The sequence below is a fragment of the Ambystoma mexicanum genome, chromosome 11, assembly GCF_040938575.1.
Source record: "Ambystoma mexicanum isolate Mex_15411 chromosome 11, UKY_AmexF1_1, whole genome shotgun sequence".
Taxonomy (NCBI): domain Eukaryota; kingdom Metazoa; phylum Chordata; class Amphibia; order Caudata; family Ambystomatidae; genus Ambystoma; species Ambystoma mexicanum.
The window spans coordinates 991,463,099-991,487,443 of record NC_090934.1 but is presented as its reverse complement, the minus strand read 5'-3'; the positions used below and the strand labels follow the sequence as shown (position 1 = coordinate 991,487,443).

The following is a 24,345-nucleotide window of genomic DNA, read 5'->3' as shown; positions in this document are numbered from 1 at the left end:
TGCAGAATGTTTTATATTTCAGTTGAACCTTGAACTAGAAACATTACTACTGGATCCCAACACTGAGAGCGAAAGCAAAAATAAAAAGCAAAAGATTGGTACATGGCTAACAACGTGGACATTTTGCACACGCAGACCCATTATCTGGATTTATTCAGATCGGGATGGAAAAGACACATACCATCACTTTATTTGAGAAAGATAACCAGTTTGGAGCTTAAGCGCTTTGCATTGCACCTGCACATGAACATCGTGCCCACAAGGGAATTTACAGGAGCATAGTTGGGTATTGCCTATGCAGAACAATTATGTAGAGGCTGTAACGAAGAAGTAGAGACTAGTCGCCATATCTTGTCACAATGTAAAGCTTTGACGAAAAGGTACGCAGAGGGTTGCAGTAAATTCTTGGGTAAACTAGAGAATAGTACTGGTGATCCATTTTGGTCATTCATACTCTGGGCTACATCGGTGGTAGCAAGTACAGCAGTTTATGATATATGGAAGGAGGTGCAGAAAAAAGGGAATTAATCTTTAATTAGTATACCTGAGAGATCATATACCTAGATTTTTTTTTTATACGTTGGAAAAGGTTTTAATTATGTGTATTTTGATGCAACAAAATTACATTTTAATTGCAAATGAAATGTTAGAATGACGTGTACTTTGATCCTTTGGACATGTATGTTGATTTGTAATGTTTTAAGAGAGATGTGTACGTTGATAATTTGGAGATGTATTTTGATATGAAATGTGCTTAAAGTTTTAATGAATTAAACTAATTGCACAAAAAAATATATATAAATAGATTGGGGGTCGGTCAGGAAGTATTGGTAATGGTAGGGAGCAAAGGAGGGACCGGGGTGGGGTTGGGAATCCCTGGCTGATTTAAATTGCGGGCGGGGGATAGATTGTCAGAGTTTGGGGTAAAACCCCCCTGAAATAGTGACGTTTCAGACTATTGAAAACCAAATCGGCCGAAAATAATGTCTTTTTTGTGTGCAGCCTTCACCATTCAAAAATGTCCCATAGAACACTTCAGCCAGATCTACTTATGCTGTGTGCGTCTGCTTCCTGGATGTTCTTAAAGGGTGTTCAGGCGAGGGACATCTGAAGGGGCCAGTGCTTGGCTATCTCCTGTGTTCTTTTTCTAACTGTATGTTGGTCTTCCAAGGTAGTCCTTCAGGTCTGTGGTTTTGCCTTGCGTCAGTGACAGATGCACTCATTGAATTTGGTTTGTTACTGCTGCGGTGGGTGGTTGGCCTGTATTTGTGGTGCAATTTTCCTGAAAATTCTTGCTGTGTAAATCCACATTAAGTAAGGCCTGGGATGGGGAAGAGGCATGAGGAGTTAATGTTAAAAATTGTAATCTTCCTCTTCAAAGTACCAGTTCCACTCGCGCACTTCCAAGGGATGGAATTGCGGGTGGCTAGATGGCTGGGAAGAAGAAACTTGCTGGTAGGTCTTTTTCTGTCATCCCCGCGTCCTGGTAGAGTTCAGGGTGCACCCCAAGTAAGTGGTATGCATATGGAAAGAAAAGTACGCAGTTGCCTGTATTTATGCCTCATTCGGTAAGGACCGGAGCAAGGAAGAGAGACTCAAATTAATGGTATTACTTCTAAGTAATCTCTTCTTCAGATCCCTTTTCCCCATTTATAGTTTTTGTTTTCGAATTTTAGATTCGAAATCAAACTGCACAGTGTTGATGTTGCTGGAGATGAAACACGTATTGGCTTTTAATTCATTTATGAGACCTGCCCTATTGATTGTTAGGCAGAAACCTGTGCAGTTCCCTTAGGGACCACTGCAAAAGGCTTAGGACTACAGGTGTTGGCAGTAAACCCAATTGGTAGCAGTCTGTACCACCCAGATTTACCTGGTAGCTGTGGCTGAGCAGCCAGACTTCTCTCAAGATGAGTTAGACAGTATATAGAGTATACAAAATAGGGACAGAGGTACAGTAGCACAAGCAAACACTGACCAGAGCTTTGGTATAAAAGTATATAATTATTTATTTAAAAACACACTTGTAAAATACACTAACACTAATATGGCAAGCAAGTTCAAACACAGTCACTATCAATATATATATATCCCTGATTACTTATTGAACAAGTCTTAGTTACACCACCACTTATTTGCAGACAGAGGTGAGAGCTTAACCTAAGATGGCACTCCAATAAGTTAGTTAAAAAGGGAGGGAAAAGGCAGAATTAGGAAAGCACACAATACCAACATTTTTAAAAGAACCACAGCAAGTCGGAAAAGGCAGAGTCTACTGTTAGAGCAAGAAAGTTCATAGGCCAGGCCCACTCTTGGAAAGAGCAAGGGGGAATGTGTCCAAGATCACACAGTTGAATTATACTTTTAAAAGTCTTTGCAGGTAGTTCAAAAAGAGTTGGATCAGTTCAGAGAAAGTTAGTTAGCAGGTCCCAGGTCACCCCAAGATAGAAAGTCAAGGATTTACGGGACACCTTGAGCAGTCTGTTGCAAGGGAGACCAGGCGGAACACAGTACCTGAAATGGTAAGAAAGCTCTAGCGGGGGCAGTTGTTCCTGGCAGCGGGTGCAAGTCGGTGCTTCGTCAAGGGGAAGAGAAGATCTCGGCGTGGAGGAAAGCTGGAGGTTGTTGCACTGCCAAGGAAGAAACCAGCCGCGGAGTTTCCCGGTTAAAAGGTACTACCCTTTTATTCGCGGTAGTGGTGAAGAGTGGCTATCCGGCCGCCGGGGTGCTAGGCACGGGTGATTTGACCACGAGACGATCCAGGAAGGCGGAAAGAGGGCAAACTGGTTATCCCCACCAGTTCAGAGGAAGGAGACTCTCCGGGATGAAGATCTTCTCTGTCGTCGGGAAGTGGTGAGGCGGTTCAGCAGGGCTCCACCGGTGGTGTCGTCGTTGCAGGTCGGCTCAGCTTGTCCCTCTTCGTATTCTTGGTCCTCTTGCGACTTCTGAAGTTCCAGTGGCCAAAGTCCTGCTTTTATGCAGAAACCCCCCATTCATCAGTCCTAGCTGTCACTCAAACATGCTAACCACTGGGCCAATCACACAAGAGTGCGACTTGAGTTGCCGAGGCAACTCAGTCCAGAATGCCTAAACTAGGGATGTAACGGTATACCGTTAAAGATACCGTGAACCACTTAATTGAACAATAATAACCGTCACATTGTTTATACCGGTATACCGTTTATACCATTAAGTGTGCTTTTCAATCTGATTTGGAAAGGCTGCAGTAAGCAAGTGCTGCACAATCTTGGTCTTGCACTGTTGGATGTGCCATCTGCCAAGTAGTTTCGGTTGGAGCAGTTTTTAATGCCATTCCATAAACCACACGTGCCTGACATAAAATCAATATATTAGCAATAAGAAGAATAAATACAGTGCCAATAAGGACAAGGGTTTACTTTGGGATGGCGGCTTTGGGGTTTATATATATATATAATGGATAAGGTTTGCTAAACATATGACAATGGGGGATTTCCCTGGCTCCATCATTGAATTTACATATAAGTCACACTGCGAAATTCACTCATCTCTGCGGGTAGTCCCTGCTGCCATACCAAAGGGAAACATGTCAGTGATTGCTGAACACCTTTTGGCCCACAAGTAAACTAAATGCTGTAAAGTAAAGAGAGAGAGAGTGTGTGTGTGCGTGTGTGTGTGTGTATGCGCACAAGTTTATACTACCATCAGCCTCCATTGATCTGTGGCATGCAGATTATCAAGATGGCAACATGTTCATCTTCACCAGTAGCCGGTGGGGGAGCTAAAAGCCTAAACGACCACTTAAGAAAAGCTATTCAGTTTGCTTTGCCAGTCGCAGCAGGGCTCCCTTCCCCCCGTATCCCTCCTCTCCACATGTGTTTGGTGGAAGCAAGGGGGGCATTTCAGTGGAAAGTATGTTGAAAAGTCAAATTCTGGCCTTGGGTGCCTGGTTTTGTTTGTGATGATGAATCTGACAATTTATGACCTTTTAGAAAATATTTGTTAAGATTAGTTAACTCCACCTGCTATACCGCGATAACCATGATATACTGTCATTTGGCAAGAAGGTTATCGTACCGTCATAAAACTAATACCGTGACACCCCTAGCCTAAAGCCCCCTCCCACACATCCTGTAGACCCAGAGAGAGTGGCACCACTTTTGGAGGCTTCTGTGCAGAAGCCCGCCAAAAAGTGGAACAAAGAGCTCAACTTGGGTTGGAGTTACAGAGGCGAACACAAACACCATTTTAAAACTGAGTCCTGGCAAAAAGACCCAACCAGTGAATAAATATTAAATAAATAACACAGTGGTATCTTTAACATTGCACCAAAAAAAGTGGTGCGTTTAAAATGAATGGGAAAATCCCATAGGAAATATTCCGGTGGAATATTTTGCGTGGTAACCACTGCCACCAGCCAGAAACTCGACGAGGGGGGACGGCACAGTGCCCCCTCGAAAAACTGACCCAGGGGCAATCTAATTACCCCTACCAGTGCTTCCACAATATGATGGTTCGTACGGGTTCTGTTCACAATTTAAGATTAAAGTCAATGGTGACTTTACATGCCCTGGGAGACAGTAGTCAGTCCCAGGGTATGGAGTCTATGTTTGGGGGTCACTATGACACCCCTGTGTTACTGCACTGAGGGTGCTGTGTAACACACTTACTCCATAGGGTTTCATGTGTTTTTGGTAAAAGACCCCATAGCCCATAAAACACGTTACAAAGTCAAAGGATATCTCAAATCATGTCTAAGAGTGGGAGAAAAAGAGTCTCACTCTTAGCAGGAGAAAAGAGTAAACCCCAAAAATCCAGCAAAGCTGCTGGGGGACTCACTAGGTTTGGGAAATTAGCCTTAACAGTGAATGCTCCCTAACATTGATAATGCACGATATTGGTCAGGAGCAGAGCCCAGGGATCCACATCCACATTCTATTCTTTGGAAGTGGAGCAATGATTCATGAAGCACAAAGCATGAAAGGTAGCTCAGTATGTTCTAATTGTAATATGCATGCCACTGAACCCGTTTAAATCCTCGTGGGCCACCCTGCTGATTTCTTCTCTATGGATATGTGTATCCTATTTATTTTTCAAACCTGTTTCTATTAAGATGTCTTATTGTCAAGCTGCTTTAATTTTAATAGCGGGCCCCCCCATCAGCCAGCCCTGGGCGGATTTCACAGTCGGTGTCCCGTTTGAATAGCTTGAACTAATGCTGAGCTGCAATTATTTAGTATCCTGCCATTACTCGTTTTCAGATGGACTGGTATCTGCAACCCCAAAACAAACCCCCCACTTCTCATAATATGCTGCTAAATGTTTGCCCACATATCATAACAACTGAACTGATCCAAGTGATAACATGCTCCGAGCAGTCATTTCTGTTTGCATCTCAAATCACACTCATTATGTTGTCCATTTCATCTCATCATGCATAACCAGAAGCTGCACCCTCAGTCCTAAGATGTCTGAAAGCAGGTGAATTATCAGAGGCTTCTGTAGTTGAGCTTTAAAGTAGTATATTTCTGGTGTTTAAGATCACTTCAGTTTGAATACTGGTATTCGTCATTCTTCATTTATTAAGGTAAAACAACAATACGAGAATATTACTGTAATTCAAAATGATGAGCTTAATCAGGGCATGTTGAACATCACCTGTGGACCAGTGACATCAGGTGAGAAAAGCGGGCGTTAGCATACCAGAAGCCGGAATTTCTGCCTCGACGGTACATTTGATGTAGATTACCACCGTGTGATAGAGAAGAACGCCCCATTAACTTGGACTGTCTGGACTTTGCGGCCTCTGACAGGCTGGATCTAGACACTGTGATGCAGCTGATTGCAAACTGATGGCTTTTCCATTGCAACCCTTCAGGGTGCAATTTGATTAAGTTGTTAGTATTAAGCTTCGAAAGAGGCATCGTGCTGGTGTATAAGGTAGCTGAACATGTGCTCGAGATTTCATTGTCTATGGTTATTGGAGCTCTTGTTAGCCAGGGTATGTTTTTTGCTGAGATTTGTATGTTCAGAGGGGACTGTTTGATCAGATCTGAAACCTGTTTTTGGTGGGCAGGGGGAGGATGGGGTGATTGACCATACAAGGTGCTTATCGTTTGCTTGAATTGTGCCTTAGAGGGAGCACACTGTTCATCAGCTGAGAACGTTTCCAAGCCATGAATGTGTCAATTGGCGGTTTTGTGCCCCTGGCCGTTCTGTACCAGTTTTTTTTAAAGTATGGATGTTATCTGCACAGTAATTTAAATCTGCTCGTATGAATATCTTTACTTGGGGACCTGCAGGCCCCTGCTATTGTTTGAGAATTGTGTAGATGATGGAAGGTCCTTGCATCCTCCCCTGAGCTTCAATAGCAGCCACAAGACGCATTTTAATTCAGTTCTTAATTTCTTTCCTCTGCAGGTACGGCGTTAGCCCTGAAAATATCATTCTCTATGGTCAGAGCATTGGAACGGTGCCCACAGTGGACCTTGCCTCTCGACACGAGTGTGCAGCTGTCATCCTTCACTCTCCACTTATGTCTGGTTTACGGGTTGCCTTTCCCGACACTAGGAAAACCTACTGCTTCGACGCCTTCCCCAGGTAAATAATTCTAACCAGGAGAAGGATCCATTCTGATCCAAGTGACGCCCTATGTTCAGATTGCGGAAGATTTGTGTGGGCATAAGAGTGATGGAAAATGGAAAGCAGGTGGAAATGGGTGTAGTGTGGGAAATGCTGACATTGAGCATTTGGGCGTGAATTCCCCCGATTCGGAATGGGATTCTAAAACTGTGGCACTCAAAAGCCCAGTCCCAGGCCGCTGTAATACACTGCACAAGGAGTGATCAGCTGTTCCCAGGGCCCCAAGACTTTCCTAGCCCAAAAGAGCCCTGTCTTGGTTTTGTTTTGAATGGAAGCACGTATACTAGCTGTGAAATGGTTGCAGACCGAGCAGCCAGTGGGTCATTCCTGCTGGCTATTGTCTAGAACTGCATGTAGCTCTTTGTGACATAATGAGCACAATTGGATGTGTTTCGTTTTCTTTCACTGTTTTTTATGCTCATATTAATCTGCATGATGGTAATTGTAGGCGTCCATTCAGGATGGAGAAAACAAAGCTACCAGGGGGAAAATTGTAAGTTCCAAGCTACTAGCCAGCAGTAAAACGTAACTTGCCATCCCAATTCTACACATGCACACAGTGTGCACCATTTCTTACTCGCAAAAGTCAATTTTACTAGCCGATGGCTAGTGGCGATCGCAAATGTTGAGCCCTGAAGCTACAATTATACTATTTTTGCTCAGCTAAGTAGTTAGATAGGTTTATTATGTCATTGTTGCTGGTTTAAAGTAATCTCCCTAAAACGTAATGTTAGTTTTCTCGTGTATGTTTAGCTTATTACTCGCCTCCATGATTCCACCCGCATCCCCCAGGTATCGTCCCGAACCCCCACAGGTTCTTTTTTTCATTTCTAGCACTGTAGATGGGTATACGAAAAAGAAAGTGAAATAGTATGATAGGCAAAGTGTGAAGGAGAGCAGTGTGTGTCATAGGGGGCTGGCTCGGATGAGGCAGGGTTAGAGTAGAGGCAAAGTGAAGAGGGTAAGTGTGGAGAGAGGCGATGGGGAACCGGCGTGTGGGCGAGGGCTTTCTTGGTGTAAGACGAGAGCCAACTGGTGGCTGCATTTGCGTAAACTGGAGCAACGAGGGTAGTTTAGGGAGACATGGTCAAGTGGAGCAGGCCGTGAATGGTAGATTGTGGCGCTTCAGGAGGTAGAGGTGGAGGTCCGAATGAGCGGCGAAGCAGGAAACCTATGCGGTGAGGGAGGTACATAGAGCGATGAATCGTAAAAAGTGTGAAGGGTGAGTGAGTGGAGAAAAGGACAATAAAGGTAAGGCGAGTGTGAGGAAATGTATGTGGTGAAGGAAGGAACTATATAGAGTAGTTGATCATAAGAAGTAGAAAGTATGAGTGAGGCCAGAGAGGGACTGGGGGCAGTGAGCGGTAGTGAGAGGGTAGATCTTAACTAGGGGAAAGTATTATTCATTGGCTGTGCGAGTGAGGCACCTCCAGAGTGAGGATAATGGGATGCAGGTCGTGGTGCCCTCGCTAGATTAGGATGTGCATATTTGCAGAGATGTCTGAGCACTAAATTACCAGTGGGGGGTACAGTTGCCCATTCGGTTCAGAACCCTTGTCATTCTGTGTCTGTGCAGGGTTCTCACTTTCATAAAACTGCAGGCCTGAGTGTGTGTTCGCACTTCCCTGCCAGGCGATGGTGGATGGAGTGGCATGTACAATCACCTCATATGCTATGCAGGGAAAGTCTGCCAGGCTCATTTTTGTGTTGATGTTTTGAATAATTTCCGCCATGAGAGAAGAGCACGGTTGTGTGCGCGTTTTCCAGTCTTCGACTGCATAAAACTCATCAAGAGCCTACTGTCCCGCCTTTAGGCTTCTGAGAGCATTGGCGGATTGGACTTTAAAGGGGGTTGCAGTTTAAATATTTCCTCGCAGCTGAGCTGGCAGTCGGCTAGTTTCCAGATTAAACAAAGTATAAACCGAGTCTAACTGAAGTGAATAAAAACAAGTGGCCAACTTGCTGATGCGACTAGGGATGCTGCGTTCTGCCACTTGATTCAGAACTCTTGCTTGTGTGATTTATTAAGGATAACGCATTTTGAAAACCCGGTGGACATGAAAGTGTTAGGCAAAGTTTGTGTGCAGTACCCTTTGGGACCCCTACACACAACTAGGAATACAGGTGTAAGCAAAATCAACATTTGGTATAAGGCTGCACTACACAGTTTTGTTGTAGCGCTGCAGAGCAGTCAGGCTTATCTCAAGAGGGAATGTGAGCTGTAAGGGTGTTACACAGAGCTCTATAATTACAAGTATTCAGATAGACTTATACTCAAGGTTTCTCGGTAAAACACTTATTAATTTAATTCAGTCATTTATAAAACATTCACTAGAAGGAGGCAATCTATATCACACAAATATACTTCAGTCCTTCACAAGGTTCTGAGGCATTTAAACTACTTTGAAGGAGGAGCAAAATGGCATTCAGAGCATTTGAAGTAGGAGCAAAAAGGCATAAGTTAATCAAACAAATATTACAGTTACACTAAAACAGTGAAAATAGTTGAGTTCACCAGAGGAGATGTTTCAATGCAATAGGTTAGGCCAAAGTCAATAGGCTAAAATCTTGTAAAGGATACAGCAGTTCTGGAAGTTAAACGGAAAAGTCTTTGTCGAAGTTCTCAGAAGTAGTTTGTAAAAGAAAGATTCATGTCTCGGGTCACAAGTTGACTAGGCCTGCAAGTTGCCAAAGTTTCACGCTTTTTCGCAGTGAGAGGTAAGGTCTCTCGGTCGGGTTTTCACAGTACCTTACAATGAAGAAAAAGATGCATCTGAAGACGTCTGTTCCCGGCAGTTCCTGCAGATCTCGCTGTTCCTGAGCCTCAGTCGTGGGGACAAGAGGGAGGACGTCTGGGGACTCCGGCACTGCACTGGCACTGGGAGTGGTCAAAAAGTTGACAAAGGCAAATCTTCGATTCCGGTAGCTGTAGTCAAGCACACAAACTGGTTTCCTTCTCCCTGGCTTTTCAGTTTTCTGCAGCACTCTGAGGAAAACGCAACCAGCTCCGGGAATGGTATGCAGGTGGCTTACGAGTTGATTTGTGCCACCAACTGAAATGGAGAAGTCGTCCTTGAAGGGCTTCTCTGTCGAGATGAACTTGGCAATTCGGACATGCAGCAGGGCAAACCAACGGTCCAGGAGTTGCAGCAGCCGTCCTCTACCAGCTCTGTAAAGACTGGAGGGGGGTGTCTGTACTTCTGCTCTCTTTATGGTAGAGGAGAGGCACAGAGGATCCCTGCCAAGATTCTCTATTATTGGTACATGGTCGAGCAATCGAGGCCTAGCTTCTCAGGAGGTGATGCAGGCTGGTTCCTAAGTACAGTGTAGTCCCCAAACCCCCACAAAGTAATGTCCACACACTATTAGTTAAAACAGTCTTTATATAATTAATATTCAAGGTTATTTACAATTGCACGATCACTCACTTTGTACTCGGTTATCTATAATGGCAAACACACAGTTCTACGTGGTACCACTATTACTATTAGATCTCATTAAAGTGCATCAACTGTACGTTAAATAGCACACAAATCAGTTTGTAAAGGAAACCAACAATAGATGTAAGAGGAAAGCAGTTGGTTAGAACAATAGGCAGAATACTGGCCTTATTACCTAGACACACACAGTTCTGTGGGGAGATCCCACCCCCCCCCCCCCCCCCTCCCCACCTGGGCAGCCTGTAAAATAAAGATGTATCCCAAGCCCAGTCCATATATTGTTCACAAGAGTCTTCCCAATAGTTCAGCAACCCCAAAGTACCTGGTGCTGTAGAGTTCCTCGTCGGGGAAATCGACGGCCCTTCTTGAGTGCACACCCTTTAAGGCAGGAGCCACTGGGTCGTCGAATGTCCGGCGATGAACACTGAACTACGGCGGTGAAGTGGCAGCTTCGTTCCTAGCAGTGCTCGTCGACAGGGAAGCGTAAAGGCGTGCGGGGCACCTCGATGTCGATAGCTCTGGAACGCAAAGAGTTTGAAGAACTGTGGCCCAGGAAGGGCGTCAAGTCGTCGGCGTCTCTGTGGTCTTTGGGTGGTGGGAAACCGACCAGCGTATGCTCCTCAGTGTGTCGTCGGCCTGGACTTCTCTGGCAGGATAAGGCTGGCGGCGGTGTGGACGAGCGCGTCCTTGAATCGAAAGTTCTTAGGCAACGGGAGCACGGCGGATCCGGTCAGTGACGGCAGTCGTCAAAGGTGGCGGACAACAGTCTGGGCGCTTCTCTTTGGGATTCCGCGGCAGTCCCCATCTCCGGTCGCAGCCTGTCGTAGGTCTGTCTACCAGGGAGCTTTGGCAAAGATCAGCTGGTGCACAAGGGTCCCTCGTAGCTCGGGAAGAGGGTGTCTTACCAGGTACTCTCGGTCAGTCCTTGGAGACACAGCAGCTTTCAGATTGGTGAAGAAGAGCAACAGCACTTCTTTTCTTCCAGCAGGTCTTCAAGCTTAAGCTTCAGTTTCAACTCCAGTTTCTGAACACGAATTCTAGCAGTGAGAAGCCCCCAGATATATTAGTTGATCTCCCATTCTTTCTGCTGGGTCACACTCGGGGGAAACCAATCGGTCAGAAGGGCATTCATGCAAGCAGGTAGCCAATCAGGTGCATAGTGCATTCAGGCCATTCACTTCTCTCCAGACACTCCCAACAAGTTATATGTATTGGGACAAGTACCCAGCCACTCAACATTCCACACTGCATTCATACAAGTTCCGGGCAGGGCTGTCTCAGTCATTGTGTCAAACACCAGAAACTAGACCTCCACAACACAGAATGCGTATTCGTCACACACTCCATTCACCCAGGTCCGACCCACAGGGTGTACCCACAACATAAAGTCACTGGGAAGGCTCCAGCCAGTCTGGCCTGGACTTCACAACAACACCATATATGGAACTTCCACCCAACAGCCAGTCAGGAGGAAGGGACAGAGTCCGGGCTTCCCAGGACTTTGGGAAAACAAGGTAACAAGCAATAGAAAGCAAGAGGCCACAGGGGCCACCTTGTTTCCTATCGGGAATCAACTGATTCCAATGTCAGGGCCTGGGTATCGCAAAATGTAGGATACTCAGAGCACATGTCAAATTCAGCTTGGAGCTGCCACCAGCCCATACCCTGCTCTGTGGGCCACCCACAGGTGCTCAAAAACAGACACTAGGGGCATAGGGTTGTACCCCTACCCATGGGTGCCATAAGGGTAACCCATGGGTCTGTACACCAAACCAAAGGAGAGAGCTGCACCGCCAGGAATCCCACATGAACTCCTGTGCAGAAAACATGACAGAACACACGATAAACAGGTAAGGACACGGATACGGAGGCCCTGTCCCTCCGATGCATTTCCAGCATCACAAGCTAGTCTTTGGTTCTTTCGTTCCAGTGGTCCACTCTGCCTTCCAAGCCAAGAAACCCACCTATTAAACAGTTTTCTACCATTAATTCTAGCCTAGCTGCCACTCACCCAGCAGGGTAGCTGTCCTTGCCGGACAGTCAGCCAATCACGCCAGAGTGCATTTGGGTCTCATAGGAGACTAAGCTCTGGGAGTTTCGGGCACCTCGCTCACTTCCTGCCCACCCCAGACACTTGGGCGCCAGAGGCTGTCTTCCGTCCTGAAGTCCGTCAAAGGCGTAGGAACAAAGGACCATACCTGGTTTGGCGCGCAGAGACAAACTCTAGAAGGACCTTTCCAAAATGAAATGGTGAAAAAAGACGACCGGGACCCGTTTAAACAAAGGAGGCTCAGGCGCCATCTTGAAAAACATGGCTCCCGCGATTTAACGCTACCGGTGTTCGCGGTCAGGAAAAATCATGGTAGTTTGTTGTAAAACCACTTCCACCAGCCATTTCGAGAGGAAGGGGTAGCATTTGACTGCTACATGAGTTTCTAGACCTAGGGGATACTAGGTAACCCTTTCAGCACTCTATTGTAAGATAGTGTATGCTGGGTCTAGGAATTTGAAAAGACTAGTAAAGTCAATTTCACTTTACTTTTCTCTGGGAAACAGTAGTTTATCCCAGAGAAGGTATTTAAACCTTGGGACAGCCTAAAAAGGCTCCACCTGTGTCACTGCACTGAGGGTGCTGTGTGACACAAATGAAAAGATGATGCCGATGGAGTTGTCTAAAACTCCTCAATCAAAAGAAATACACAGAAAACAAACGGAATTAAAAAGTACAGAGTCCCAAAGTTCAGCAAAAGAGCTTGGGGTCTCTAAGGTAGAGAGGAATTAGCACATTTTGAGAATTCTCCATAAAGGAGCGGCACCGGAACCCAATAAATGATACACTGTAGAAATCCACGGCATTAATTAACTATCGCCAGCTGTAAATCCTTGTCGCCTGGCTGCTGTCTCCTTAATTGTCTGAGCTTCTGCTTATCTTCCAGTTCACTAAGATGTGGACCACTGGTTCCTCAGCGCTTCAGATGGGTTTTCTCACTACTGACATTTTCAAGTTCGGGGATGAATGGCGTTTACATGATTTTTGCCTTTCTGGTCCTTTCAGACAGGCGAGTTGATGGCTCTTGAGATTGCTCGCATGTATCTAGTACTATAGAATGTGTTTCAGGGTTTGTCTTACTGTAGTGATTTTATCGCTGGATTGGTGTGATGTTTTTCATTGTGGATTTTTCTTACGGATATTGTTTTTGTTGCCGTAGTTTTCTCCTTTTCTTTGTTTTTCGTGGCTGGGGATTTCTTATGTCTGGTTCTTATTGTTATTGCGCCGAGGTTGTCTCGCTCTCAGGTACATGGTGTACTGTCAACTCTTGCATTCTACTGATTCTGCTGGGTGATTTCATTGCTGTCGTTTTGGCTTGTCTTCTTGTAAAGGCCTGCTGAGTGCTATTTGTGTAGCTCTTTGTGATTTTTAACAATGAAACTGTCCTGAGCTGTAAATATGTCTCGTGCTTTACACGCATTTTACTGCCAGGGTGACTATTCTGAAAGAGAAAACGAGCACCATACCAAGTGTGAAGCAATGAACGTTTGAATTACTAGCACAGACATGTTTGATACATTGGTAGTCAATCTTATGTTCCTAAAATGCACCGTTTTGTATGCAAAGGAGTCGGCATCCTATATTCAGGCCACGTTCATCATTCAACACTTAGCTCCGCTCCCCCCCCCCAGTCCCGCACACACCACTGACAATCCCCTCATGCCCCCCACACACACGCGCACTAAAGGAAGCGGGGCTGGAGGGTAGGTGGTAGTGGGGTAGCTCCACCAGTAAATGTTTATTTCCATCACTGTGTGCAACACAGAAAAGTAATCGTTGGGAAAGCTGCTGTGCTATCCTGCCATGGATTTCTGTTTCTGTCTCACCAGGTGGAAAGGAGCTCAGTTCCGCGGCCTGTTATTCGGGTTCCTATGGCTGCAGGTGCCATAAAAGCAGGTACGTCACTATCATGACCACCACCACCCCCCCTCCGCCCGCACCCAGTCAGCACAATACATTGTTGACGCCAAGTGCATCCTTGCAGGCAGACGCCATCCATTACTATGGAGAACGTCCCGCCAGGTGCAAGGTGTGCCCTCGTTTTTTTTTAGAAGCATATGTTATCCCAGCTGCTTTCCCCGCTGTTTCACCCTCTCTCTTGTCAAGAGAAGCGTTAAGTATACGTGTTTCCCGAAGTAATGCAGCTCTCCAGTTTTCACTGCTTGGCAAGAGTAAATGATTCCTGCGAACAGAGCACACATATGTATGGTTTTAAAGTACCCAGGGCTGTATCTTGCAGCAGTGCCCCGCAGTTTCAAATTGCTTCGCTGTGGATTGGGATTTAATGAATATAAAATGTGATACGTAGCTTGTCGGATAAATACACAAATAAGCAGCGACTAGTGACACCTGGTCTTGCTGGAAAGATAGCTCGGCAAGATGAGCAGTTACCTTTGGTGTGTGCAGTAATAATATAGTGTTTGGAAGTGTGAAACATCTGTTCCCACATGGCACTTCTGCTAAATCCTAGTCCAGTAATCTAGCTGGGAAACTGATATACCTTTCTCGGCACAAGTTGGCAATTTTTGTTTTTTGCTTGGGCAGAGTTATTTATTTTGACATTTATTAAGCTCACTGAACCCTCGGGCATCTAGGCGCTGGTCACATACGGCTATGGAACATTAGACAGTTGCATAGGAAACTTATCATTTAGGTACATCAGGAATGCGAAGAAGTGGTCGTGTGATCACGATCGTCATAGAAAAGCCACATTTTTAGCTGCTTGAGGAAAGCCCCGTAAGATGGTTCAAATCGTAACGATCTAGGCATGGCATTCCAATTCTTGGCTGCAATCACCGGAAAATTGATTCCTCCTGATCTTTGACGATTAAATCTTGGTACGTTAAGACGTTGCATGTAGGCTGAAAGGGCAGGTCTGTAAGGTTGGGGGTTGATGAACTTTAGTGACAGATATTTAGGGGCATTGTTAAAGATGCACTTGTGGGTGATGGCAAGCATTTAGTATGCCGTCACGAATAGACAGCCAGTGCATTTTTCTCCTCATTGCAGATGTGATATATTTTTTTTTTTTGGGGACGTTCAAGGCTGCTCTCAATGGGTTGTTTTGTATAACATGCAGCTTGTTGATGTTACAGGTGCAAGTGCCCGCAAAGAGTGTGTTGCAGTAGTCCAGTCTAGAGCCTGTTGATGCTCTTGTTAGCGTGATACAACTGTCGGACGTCCGGAAAGGTCTGCAGGTATTGATTAATTTTGTGGTGTAGGCTGCTGATGAGGAAATTGCATTACCTGCTTGGTTAGGGACAAGTTGGAGTCTAAAAAGACTCCCAAGTGTTTTAACTCTGTGAGAAACTAGGATGGTATTGCCGTTGATCACAAATGCTTTGTATGCTGCATCAAGCGCAGTCTTATCGTCGTTCAGGCATAGTGAGTGATGCGCCATCCAGGCCTGGATGGTGTGGCATACTTCACCAAGCCTGTTGGTGTCAGTATCAGGTTCCAGGGTACTGGGAGCTTATTTCAGCTGTTTTAGGTGGTGTTTGGGTTTAGTATACAATATTTCCTTGACTTCATATTAGACAGCTGATGTTCTCCCAATCCAAGATGGTGAACTTCCTGCTCAGTAACAATTGGCTACAGACTATTGTGATGCAGTTTGGAAACTCTGGAGAGGTTCTAAACTGCCTTTCATTCAAGATCAGCTGAAAAATGGTCACAGCGTTTAAGAGCTCCAGAGTTACCCAAAGAAACTAGAGAAAAGAAAACTCATCTCCTAAAAGACAACCTACAGGAAGAGTCAGAGACTAACCTCAGATAAGTGACAGAGAGAGAAACCAAAGTTGTTTATGTGGAAATGTTTTGAAACTAAAAAGAAACAGATTGAAAGTTGCATGTACAGTGTTGATATTTTATCTGCTTAAAGGAAGTTAAGAAATGATCCTCTTATTGAAAAGGATGAATAGTTTATTTACTCTTGAAGTTGTAAATAAGTTAATAATCAATAGCATTTAGGAAGCACGCGAGCATCGGCATCAGAAGTGAATGTTTTAACTGCTGAAGTAGTGCGTGGCGCTTGCAAGGAGAGCGTTTCGTTTCCATAGTGTACCGTGAGTCTCCTCGTGTCAATTTCAAGGTACGCACGTGAGTAGTCTGTTTCGAGGTGCGCGCGAGCGCATGCAAATTCAGTCAGCGTAAAAGGAAGAGAAACAATGTTATTTTAAAACGGGAGTCAAATAGCGTAACTAGCAACGCTTAAAGAAACTATCAAAGGCAGCAGGAGAAAGCATGCATAGAAGCAACATGTGAGATTAATTCAGTTTGGAACTTTATAAAAATTCATTTTCAGTCTCCTGATTTAGGAAACAAGTAGAAGGCAACTGATCTATGTAATTCGCAAGAAAGGATTTGAAATAGTTGGCGAAGGGAACTAAAGACTGCTTTTGGACTCAGGACGGAGAGCAGAAGAAATTTTCCTAATTTAACAGAGAATAAAAATATATAAATACATTAGTTACTAGAGAGTTATCCCCCAGAGTTAAGAAGATGCATTCGCTATGAGCACAACAGCACAGCAGTTTGGGACAGATGACTAGTGGCAGCAAGACAAGACTTCTCAAGCATCAAATAAGCCTCTAAGCTTAAAGCAGAGGTACTCGGGTAATTGGTGGGTCTAAGGAGAGGGACATTTATAATTACAGTGCAGGAGCAATTTGTGAATGCTAACCAGAGATGTGTTATTTGGAGGTTTTCCAGTGTTCCAAGATTTAAGGGGACCAGAGGAATCCTGACCGTTTGTTATTTTCTCCACTTTCCCCTTTCCCCTGATCTGGTTAATCATGCAGTTGTTCATTTGACTGCTGGGAGGACTGGTTTTGAGGATTGGGTGGGCTATCGTCTTCTCCTGCAGGTTTTCGGCATTGGGACCTGATAGTCAGTGTCTCCTGTTATATGTAGGAGAATCTGAGTATCATCCACATAGTGAGTGTAAGATATAACCTGGGCATCCAGAAGATCAAAGAGAGGTTTGGTGAACACATTGTAGAGGGTGGATGAGACACAGGAGCCCTGTGGTACACCACAGGTGACTAAAGTGGGCTGGGCTTTGCTGAAGCATTGGGAGAGAAAACTCTAGTCGTTCTGCTGGATAGGAAAGAAGCAATCCAACTGGTGGTCGGCATTGGGAAATTGGCTGCTGAGGCAAGGTGATCACAGTAGATTTGGTGGTCAACCAGATCGACGGTTGCAGAGAGGTCTAACAAGAGAAGAGTTAGTTTGCCATCATCTTTGAAAGTATACATGTGATTTTTTAAGTCGGAGTGCTGATTCCGTACTGTGTCCAGGTTGAAATCTTGATTGATGAAGTCCCAGGAGATTTTTCGTTTCCAGATGTGCTTGAATTTGCAGGTATGCTGCTCGGTCTAGTATTTTGTGGAGGAAAGGAGCAGTAGTAATGGGGTGGTAGGTGGTGGGGATATTAGGATCTAGCGTAGGTTTCTTAACTAAGGGTAATACCATGCGTCTTTTAGGCTTGTTGTCACTAGGCTGGTCGCGAATGAAGAATTGATCTGTGCGGTAATGAAGGGAGCAAGTACTTCTGCGCAGTCTTTTACAATTGTGGCCGGGCATATGTCCCCATGGCATCTGGAAGTTTTGAGGCCTTTTATAATTTGTTTTAAATTATTTATTTTTTGGTGCCACACTCTTAATTCCTGAACCACCAGTCCCATCCCCTAGGATCTTTAGCAGTACTTGGTATCTGATAGCAATACTTGCCATATAAGTATCATAGCCTTCCATGGAAATACAATGAATCCATCTGTATGTTTATTTCGGGGGAAAAATTCTCAATAAAACAGTACATGATATAGATTCCCAATAAAGTATATTAACCTTCGCATTCTTCTTATTAACAAGGTGCAACATTTTAAGTTGTAAGCCATTAGCCAGGCATAAACCACTTTCTACCTGACACAACTGCCAGTTTCCACAAGTGCAGCACACCATTTACCACACGCTAAACATGATCTGACGGCAGTGGATAGTGCACACTTTGTGACCTGTATAATATGATGTACATACATTTGCTCCAAACAAAATCTAATATTTATACACGTGCTAATACAAAGTAGTACCCGGCGAGGGTCAATGAGCTTGTTACAAGCAAGCTCATTGGCCTTTTGCCGGGGCATTACCGGGCCGATAATCCTCCCTCACTGCCGCGGCTCTGGAGTTCCTTCCGTGACTGGCCGCTATGGAAAGGGAGAAGGGACTACTATGTGTAGTCCCTTCTCCTTGTTCCATGGTGGCCATTTAGCTAGTTCATTTTTTTTAACATTGATTTCAATGGCTTCTGTGGAAAGGGAGATGGGACACGAGAAAAATTGTAATTAGTAACCTGGTACGACGTGCCAGGGTACTAATGCAATATGACTCTCGGAGGGGAGCCATTACCGGTCGGGTAATGTCCTCGGGGCTCTGTTAAAGCCCTTGATTTGCTCAGGCTTCTAACTATGGCACTGGGGGCATTACCAGACCAGTAATGCCCCCCCTCCTCGGGTCATATTGACTAGGTAATGACGGACACGGTAAAGTTACGTATTGACTGGGTACATAAAAAAGAAAAGGCATTTAGATTTAAGAATTAGTGGGCATACATTAGGAGGCAAAACTCTGGTACAACCATTTTCAACCTTGACGACCGCAAACACCACACAATTGCTAATCCCCTTCACTCTGTTTGAGGGTTTAGATTGTATTAAAGACACAGATGCTTCATATTTTGCATCATAGTCTTTATTTAAGGTCACCTAAAGATACTTTTATGACAATAAGGATCATGTTATTTTCCCTCCTTTTCGGATGTTACTCACTTTTATATTTTAAAAAACCCATTGCTGTATTAATATCAGTGCTGGAAATTGAAAAAATGTGTTCATGGAACGGTCACCTCTTTGGTGGGGTGGGACTGGGAAGGAGGGTGTGGGGGCTGAGGGGCGTGACCCCAGGCCAGGTTGCGCAACACTCTTCATAGAACCCAATCCTAGTGATTAGCATAAAAGCAAAGAGCATTATGGGAACAGCATAATGCCCATAATTTTAAATGTTAAAAGGGCTTCTCACTGAATCAGACACGTTTAAGTGAATAGTTGACTCTTCTGTTTTGATTGGGCACTATATTCACCCCAATAGAGATGTATGTAACAAGTTAGGACAGCTGCAACACAGTATGTAAGGATTTGGCAGTTTCTGCCTGCAGTGCTTATTCTTCTGAAAGCTCGTTAAACGTGTTACTTGTGCGTTCAATCTAACAAGCAGACTGCTTTCAGAAGACTAGGCAGCGCTCCGTGCCGAGTCTTCTGAAAGCTGTCTGCTCGTTGAGGCAGCAGGACCTGGGAGAGTCATGTGCTGGCCCCTGCAACTGAGGAACGGAGCGGCACTCCTTCTTGTTCGGGCCCATTCTCTGCACTGTTTAATTATACCCTGACCTACAGGAGTATAGGACAGTAGAAATGGTTTTCTGCCCTATGTATCCCCTATTTACCTTACTTGCTTCTCTCTACTCCGTTAAAGTCAGAGAGGCTTTTATGGGAGGGCAAAAGGGGCACTTGCCCAGGGCACCCACCTTGGAGGGGGGGGCCCCCCACAAGGCTACCCGATCTGAAGTATGATTCCATTGTTCAACATATTTAAATAGCACACGCCAGTAGATTTGATGGCATGCTGCTCTGGTGCTCAACCTATTGCCTGTCTGTTTTGACAAGTACATTCTGCCTTGATCCATTAATCAAGTAATGCTTTCTATGTTCACTGTGGAGTACATAGTTTGTGTGTTCCGTATGGCACAACTTCTGTAGAATTCTTTCCTTCTTGTGGGAATTATGTTGTGCAATAGCCAAAGTTGAAATCCATTGATAAATTGAGGGCCACAATGGTTCAGAAGTTCGCTCAATGTGTTAAGCACTCATTGCAGAGATGTGCTCATATGAAAGATTAGAAGAGCACTTTCCAGCAAGGCTGTCAGAACCTTTCCTATGTCTGATGTTTATAAACCTACCTGCATATGTACTTGGTTTTGCAGCATAAGAGGTGCTATTATCAGCAATGTTCCTGCACCAGATAGGGGTTGCTATAAAAACTAACATGTCATTCATATGGTGAAGGTCTAAAAATTGGTTTGTTCAGATGGGACGGTCTAAAACCTAGGCAATCCCCTCTAAAGATGAGCATAAACTATTAGTCCGAGAGATGAATAAAAGACTGTGGAACCAAAGTGTTCATGCTTGTATCCTGGCTTTGCCAGCAGACGATATAGTGATCCTGGTCAAAACATATAATACCGCTTCCATTAGTGTGCTGTTTCAGTGAGGTTTGCCTTCTTGCATGCTGGTGGCATCGTTTAGCTCATTACTTCATCTTTCTTCTTACAAGGCCATTTGAGTGGAAGGGGTGGTAGACAGGAGAGAGTGGACCAGATGTTGTAGGCCTTGGGCAAGCATATTTTAAGGTCTGCTCGTTTTATACAAAAAGCAAAACGTTTTTTGTGTCAAATGTTTTTCTGCACGTTTATGAATGAAAATTTCACAAGCCATTGTTTTGGAAGTATTTAAAGCTAAAAAGTACAAAGGACATACCTAGATTAAATCTGCTAAATCACATCGATTGGCATGCTGGTACTTATATACTTCCCCTGATGATGGAGAGAATGAAGCTAGAATCATACCCATTTTGCGCAACACCCTTCTGTAATATTTTGGTTTTAAAAATTGTCAGGTTTGGAAATGTGATTTGTGTACTTTGCAAGTCAGTTTTATGAAATGAGATTGTTTTAGTACATGATAAGAGCTGGAAAAGAAAGTGTTCAAATGCAGGAATTGCAGAGTTGGCACAAATTCCAGCTTCAGCCCTTAAGCAATGTGTGATCCTGGGCATCTCATTTAATCTTGTATTGCCTAACCTCTCAGAATTGCCAGTCCCTAAACCTTTCAAAAATTGTCAGCCCTTCAGAGTGATTTCCTTCTCGGGGTATGATCCTCATAAATATCTTCCTTCTGGAGCTCTTCGCTCATCCGCCTCCAACTCCCTCAGGGTCAGTCGCTTCTCCAAGCAACGAGTTGGCAGTAGAGCTCTCTCTTCGGCTGGGGCCTCCCTCTGGAACAGCTTCCCGCCTCCCTGAAACTTGAGGAGAACGATCTCCAGTTCCGGAAGCACCTCAAAACCTTCTTCTTTGCTTCTGCTTTCTGTCCTCTCCCTTGCTCAACACCTGGCAGAAACTGCACTGGTTACCTGGCCGCCCTCTGATCTCTGCCCCAGGTCCCCACCCCTGCCAGTTGCACACCTGCACTGCCTCTCTGGCAAACCCCACACTTGGAAACTGTTTTCTGTATCCCTACAGTCCCCTACCAGCACTTGACACCTGATGTCTGCACGTACCCTTGCACTTGCCATCAGATGGCCGTACTTTTACATTGTTTTTTATTCTATTTTTCCCATGTATTGCACTGTCACCACCCCCATCCCCTCCCGCACTTTCGCCCTTCCCCCGCACTTGCGCGATCTAAATAACACCTGGCCTAGTAGGATCATTGTCTCTGTTTTCCCTCTGTTCCCACTCCCTTGCAGCATCGCGCCTTAAAGCACATGTGTATAGGCACGTTATAAATGCCATATATCATAAAAGCCTCACTCATGATTTCACTGGCTATAGGGTTGCTTCCATTGTAATAGTGAGCATTGATAATACTGCACACCACAGGTACTTGTTCCCTTCATCTCTAATGGCAACACTATTTGAAAACCATGTCCCACTTCTAATCTCAGTCTGTCTGGATAGACACCTTCCCGGTAGCTTCTAATCTGCTTACACTATCCATGCTATGGTATGTGTAGCTTTCTCCTTCCTTACAATTGGTCTACTCTATCCATTCCTGAACACTTCTGAATTCTCTGAGGCAGCTAATGCAAGTTCTCTGCCTATTCCGGGCTACATGTAATGTACCTTTTACATACAGTCCAGCATTAATGCTACAGGCTGCATATCTTTCCGGCTGCTATTGATAAAAAGTATCCTGTTTCTATACTAGAAGAGAAGTAACCTCTTCGTAGATTGCTAATGGTGGCCTTCAAATGCTCCTTGTATATCATTCTGATTAGAGCAAGAATGAAGAGGGTATGGGGACTTAAAGGTAGTAAACATGCTTATTTTGATTGCTGCGAGGCGGCATATTAACCTATGGGTTATGCTCAAGTGGGGGGGAGGGTGCCACCAGATATTCTTTTTCACTTAATTCCTTTGGTTGGGTGGAGGGGGCCCCCAAAGATGTCCTTTCCCAGGGCCCCACAAATGCTTAAAATGGCCCTGGTTAAAGTGGTGGATGGCACTTCAGTAGTTCTTATAGAATACTGAGATTAGGAAGGAAAGGGGATTTTTTTGTAGGTCTTTGTGCTGGGTTTTCCAGGGTTTGACTGTTGGAGTGATCACAAAACCAGCTCTAGAAGGGGCTTCCATTACAGATAGATTTCTTCTCTCGTATTGCTAATTGTTACACTTGGAAAAACTTAAAATATTTTTCTTTGTTGCTGGTCGAGTAAATAAAGATGATGCATAATATGGAGCCTCCGGTCTTGACCTAGAACCTGGTTTACTCTATCTGCACAAATTAATTGCGCCCCTACAGTTCAAAATCCCCATATATCTCAGTACATGGTACAACCACTTTATTCACACATCTTGATAAAGGGGCAGAAAAATAAAAAAGCAACATGTTGAACGGCAAAGCCCATCGTCACCCGCTTGGATTTTTCCCTACCGTGGTAAAATATAAAATTTGCATTTGAGGTACAAGGCCATTGCATAACCTGGTTTAACTAAGGATTGTTATTTTTCAAACCGCTCTGTCTTAATTCCGAATTAACTACTGACTCAGATATATATTTATAGGCTTTTATAACCCAGTCCCTAAATGCCATATTAACAGATCCAAGTGTTTTGCTATTTATAAAACCTGGAGGATTTTTTACAGACGTATGTCATATCTAATTCACAGCAGACTGGCTAAATGTGTTGGAATCAATGGAATGAAGAAGCTCCCATGAAATGAAATATATCAATGAAAGCATCTTTGCATTTGGGCAGTGCCTCGATGCTCCACAGCTTCAACCAATAAAACAGACTTCACGTAGACCTCCATTTCAATGCTTATGCATCCCGATTCCATACAGAGGCAGTTTATTGGGTCTACCTTTGGAGAGCATTACACTTTTACTCCTACGTCCCGTCCCCTTTCCTCCATACTTATGGGACATCACTCCGTCCTGTGGGACGGGACCGGAGCACTTTTGTAAAAAGCATCCAAAAATTTTGCAAAAATGTCCTTCCTCTCTTTCTTGCGTGGTGCCCGTCACGCGGCCGTAACACTGCCCACCTTGGCTCTGCATCGCCCATCAGTCCTCTTCTCCGCTTGTTCGGGACTGGACGCACTTGCATCCGCGGAAGATTTTCTTCCCTTTTTTCCTCTCTGGCTCTCGCTAGCAATCATGTACTCGTCTGTCTATGTCGTTCAAACTAGACTTTCCTGATTGCTCATCGTTTCACCGACGCTTCGCGAGGGCGGATCCCCATCCTCTTTGTTTAGAGTGTTTGGGTCCAGATCACCGTTGGGACTCCTGTATTACTGCGATTTCCTTTCGGTCCGGGCTCTTCAACGTCGGTTGGACCGGTGGGAGGAGGTGTTCCGATGAACCCCCCCCACTTTGCATTTTCAAGCGTTTATCGACGAAAAGAAGCGGCGCCCGGTAAGTTCTTTACTTTTCAGAGCACCCCGGCCGGGAGACACCTTCCCGGGTTCTTCTCGTGCCGGGAGGGGCGTTGATTGCTCTGTCACCGGGGATTGCCCTGAGGTGCCCTTTGGGCCTAATAATTGTACCAGAGTTTTCTCCGAGGGTCTTCGTAAGGGGCCTGTGGATACCGGAGCACGCTCCGAGGCCCCTCCTGTGGGGACTGCTTGTAGACCCAGTTGTACTGAGTCGTGGGGTACCAGAGCTCGCTCTGAGGCCTCTCTATCGGCTTCCCTCAAAAATTAGACCAGGGTGCGCCCCGAGGCGTTGGTTGGGCTTGGTATTACCGAACGGATGTTCGAGGCCCGCGCTAGTAAGGCTGTTACCTGGGTCCGAGGCAGGGTGGGACTGGGCAAGAAATGGGCCCGGTCACCCAAAAAAGTGGCCCACCCCTCGCCTCACGACCCTTGACCTCTGACATCACCAGAAGTGGTGTCATTTGAC

The 24,345-nt window shown here is 45.0% G+C and overlaps 1 protein-coding gene across 1 annotated transcript in view; it reads left to right on the top strand.

The window, feature by feature from the left end:
• Nucleotides 1-24,345, top strand: part of ABHD17C (abhydrolase domain containing 17C, depalmitoylase) — a 222,263-nt gene that overhangs the window by 179,573 nt on the left and 18,345 nt on the right. Inside the window, exon 2 of the mRNA XM_069624169.1 lies at nt 6,400-6,579. Coding sequence (XP_069480270.1) covers nt 6,400-6,579 — 180 coding nt within the window. The remainder of the gene's footprint in view (nt 1-6,399; nt 6,580-24,345) is intronic.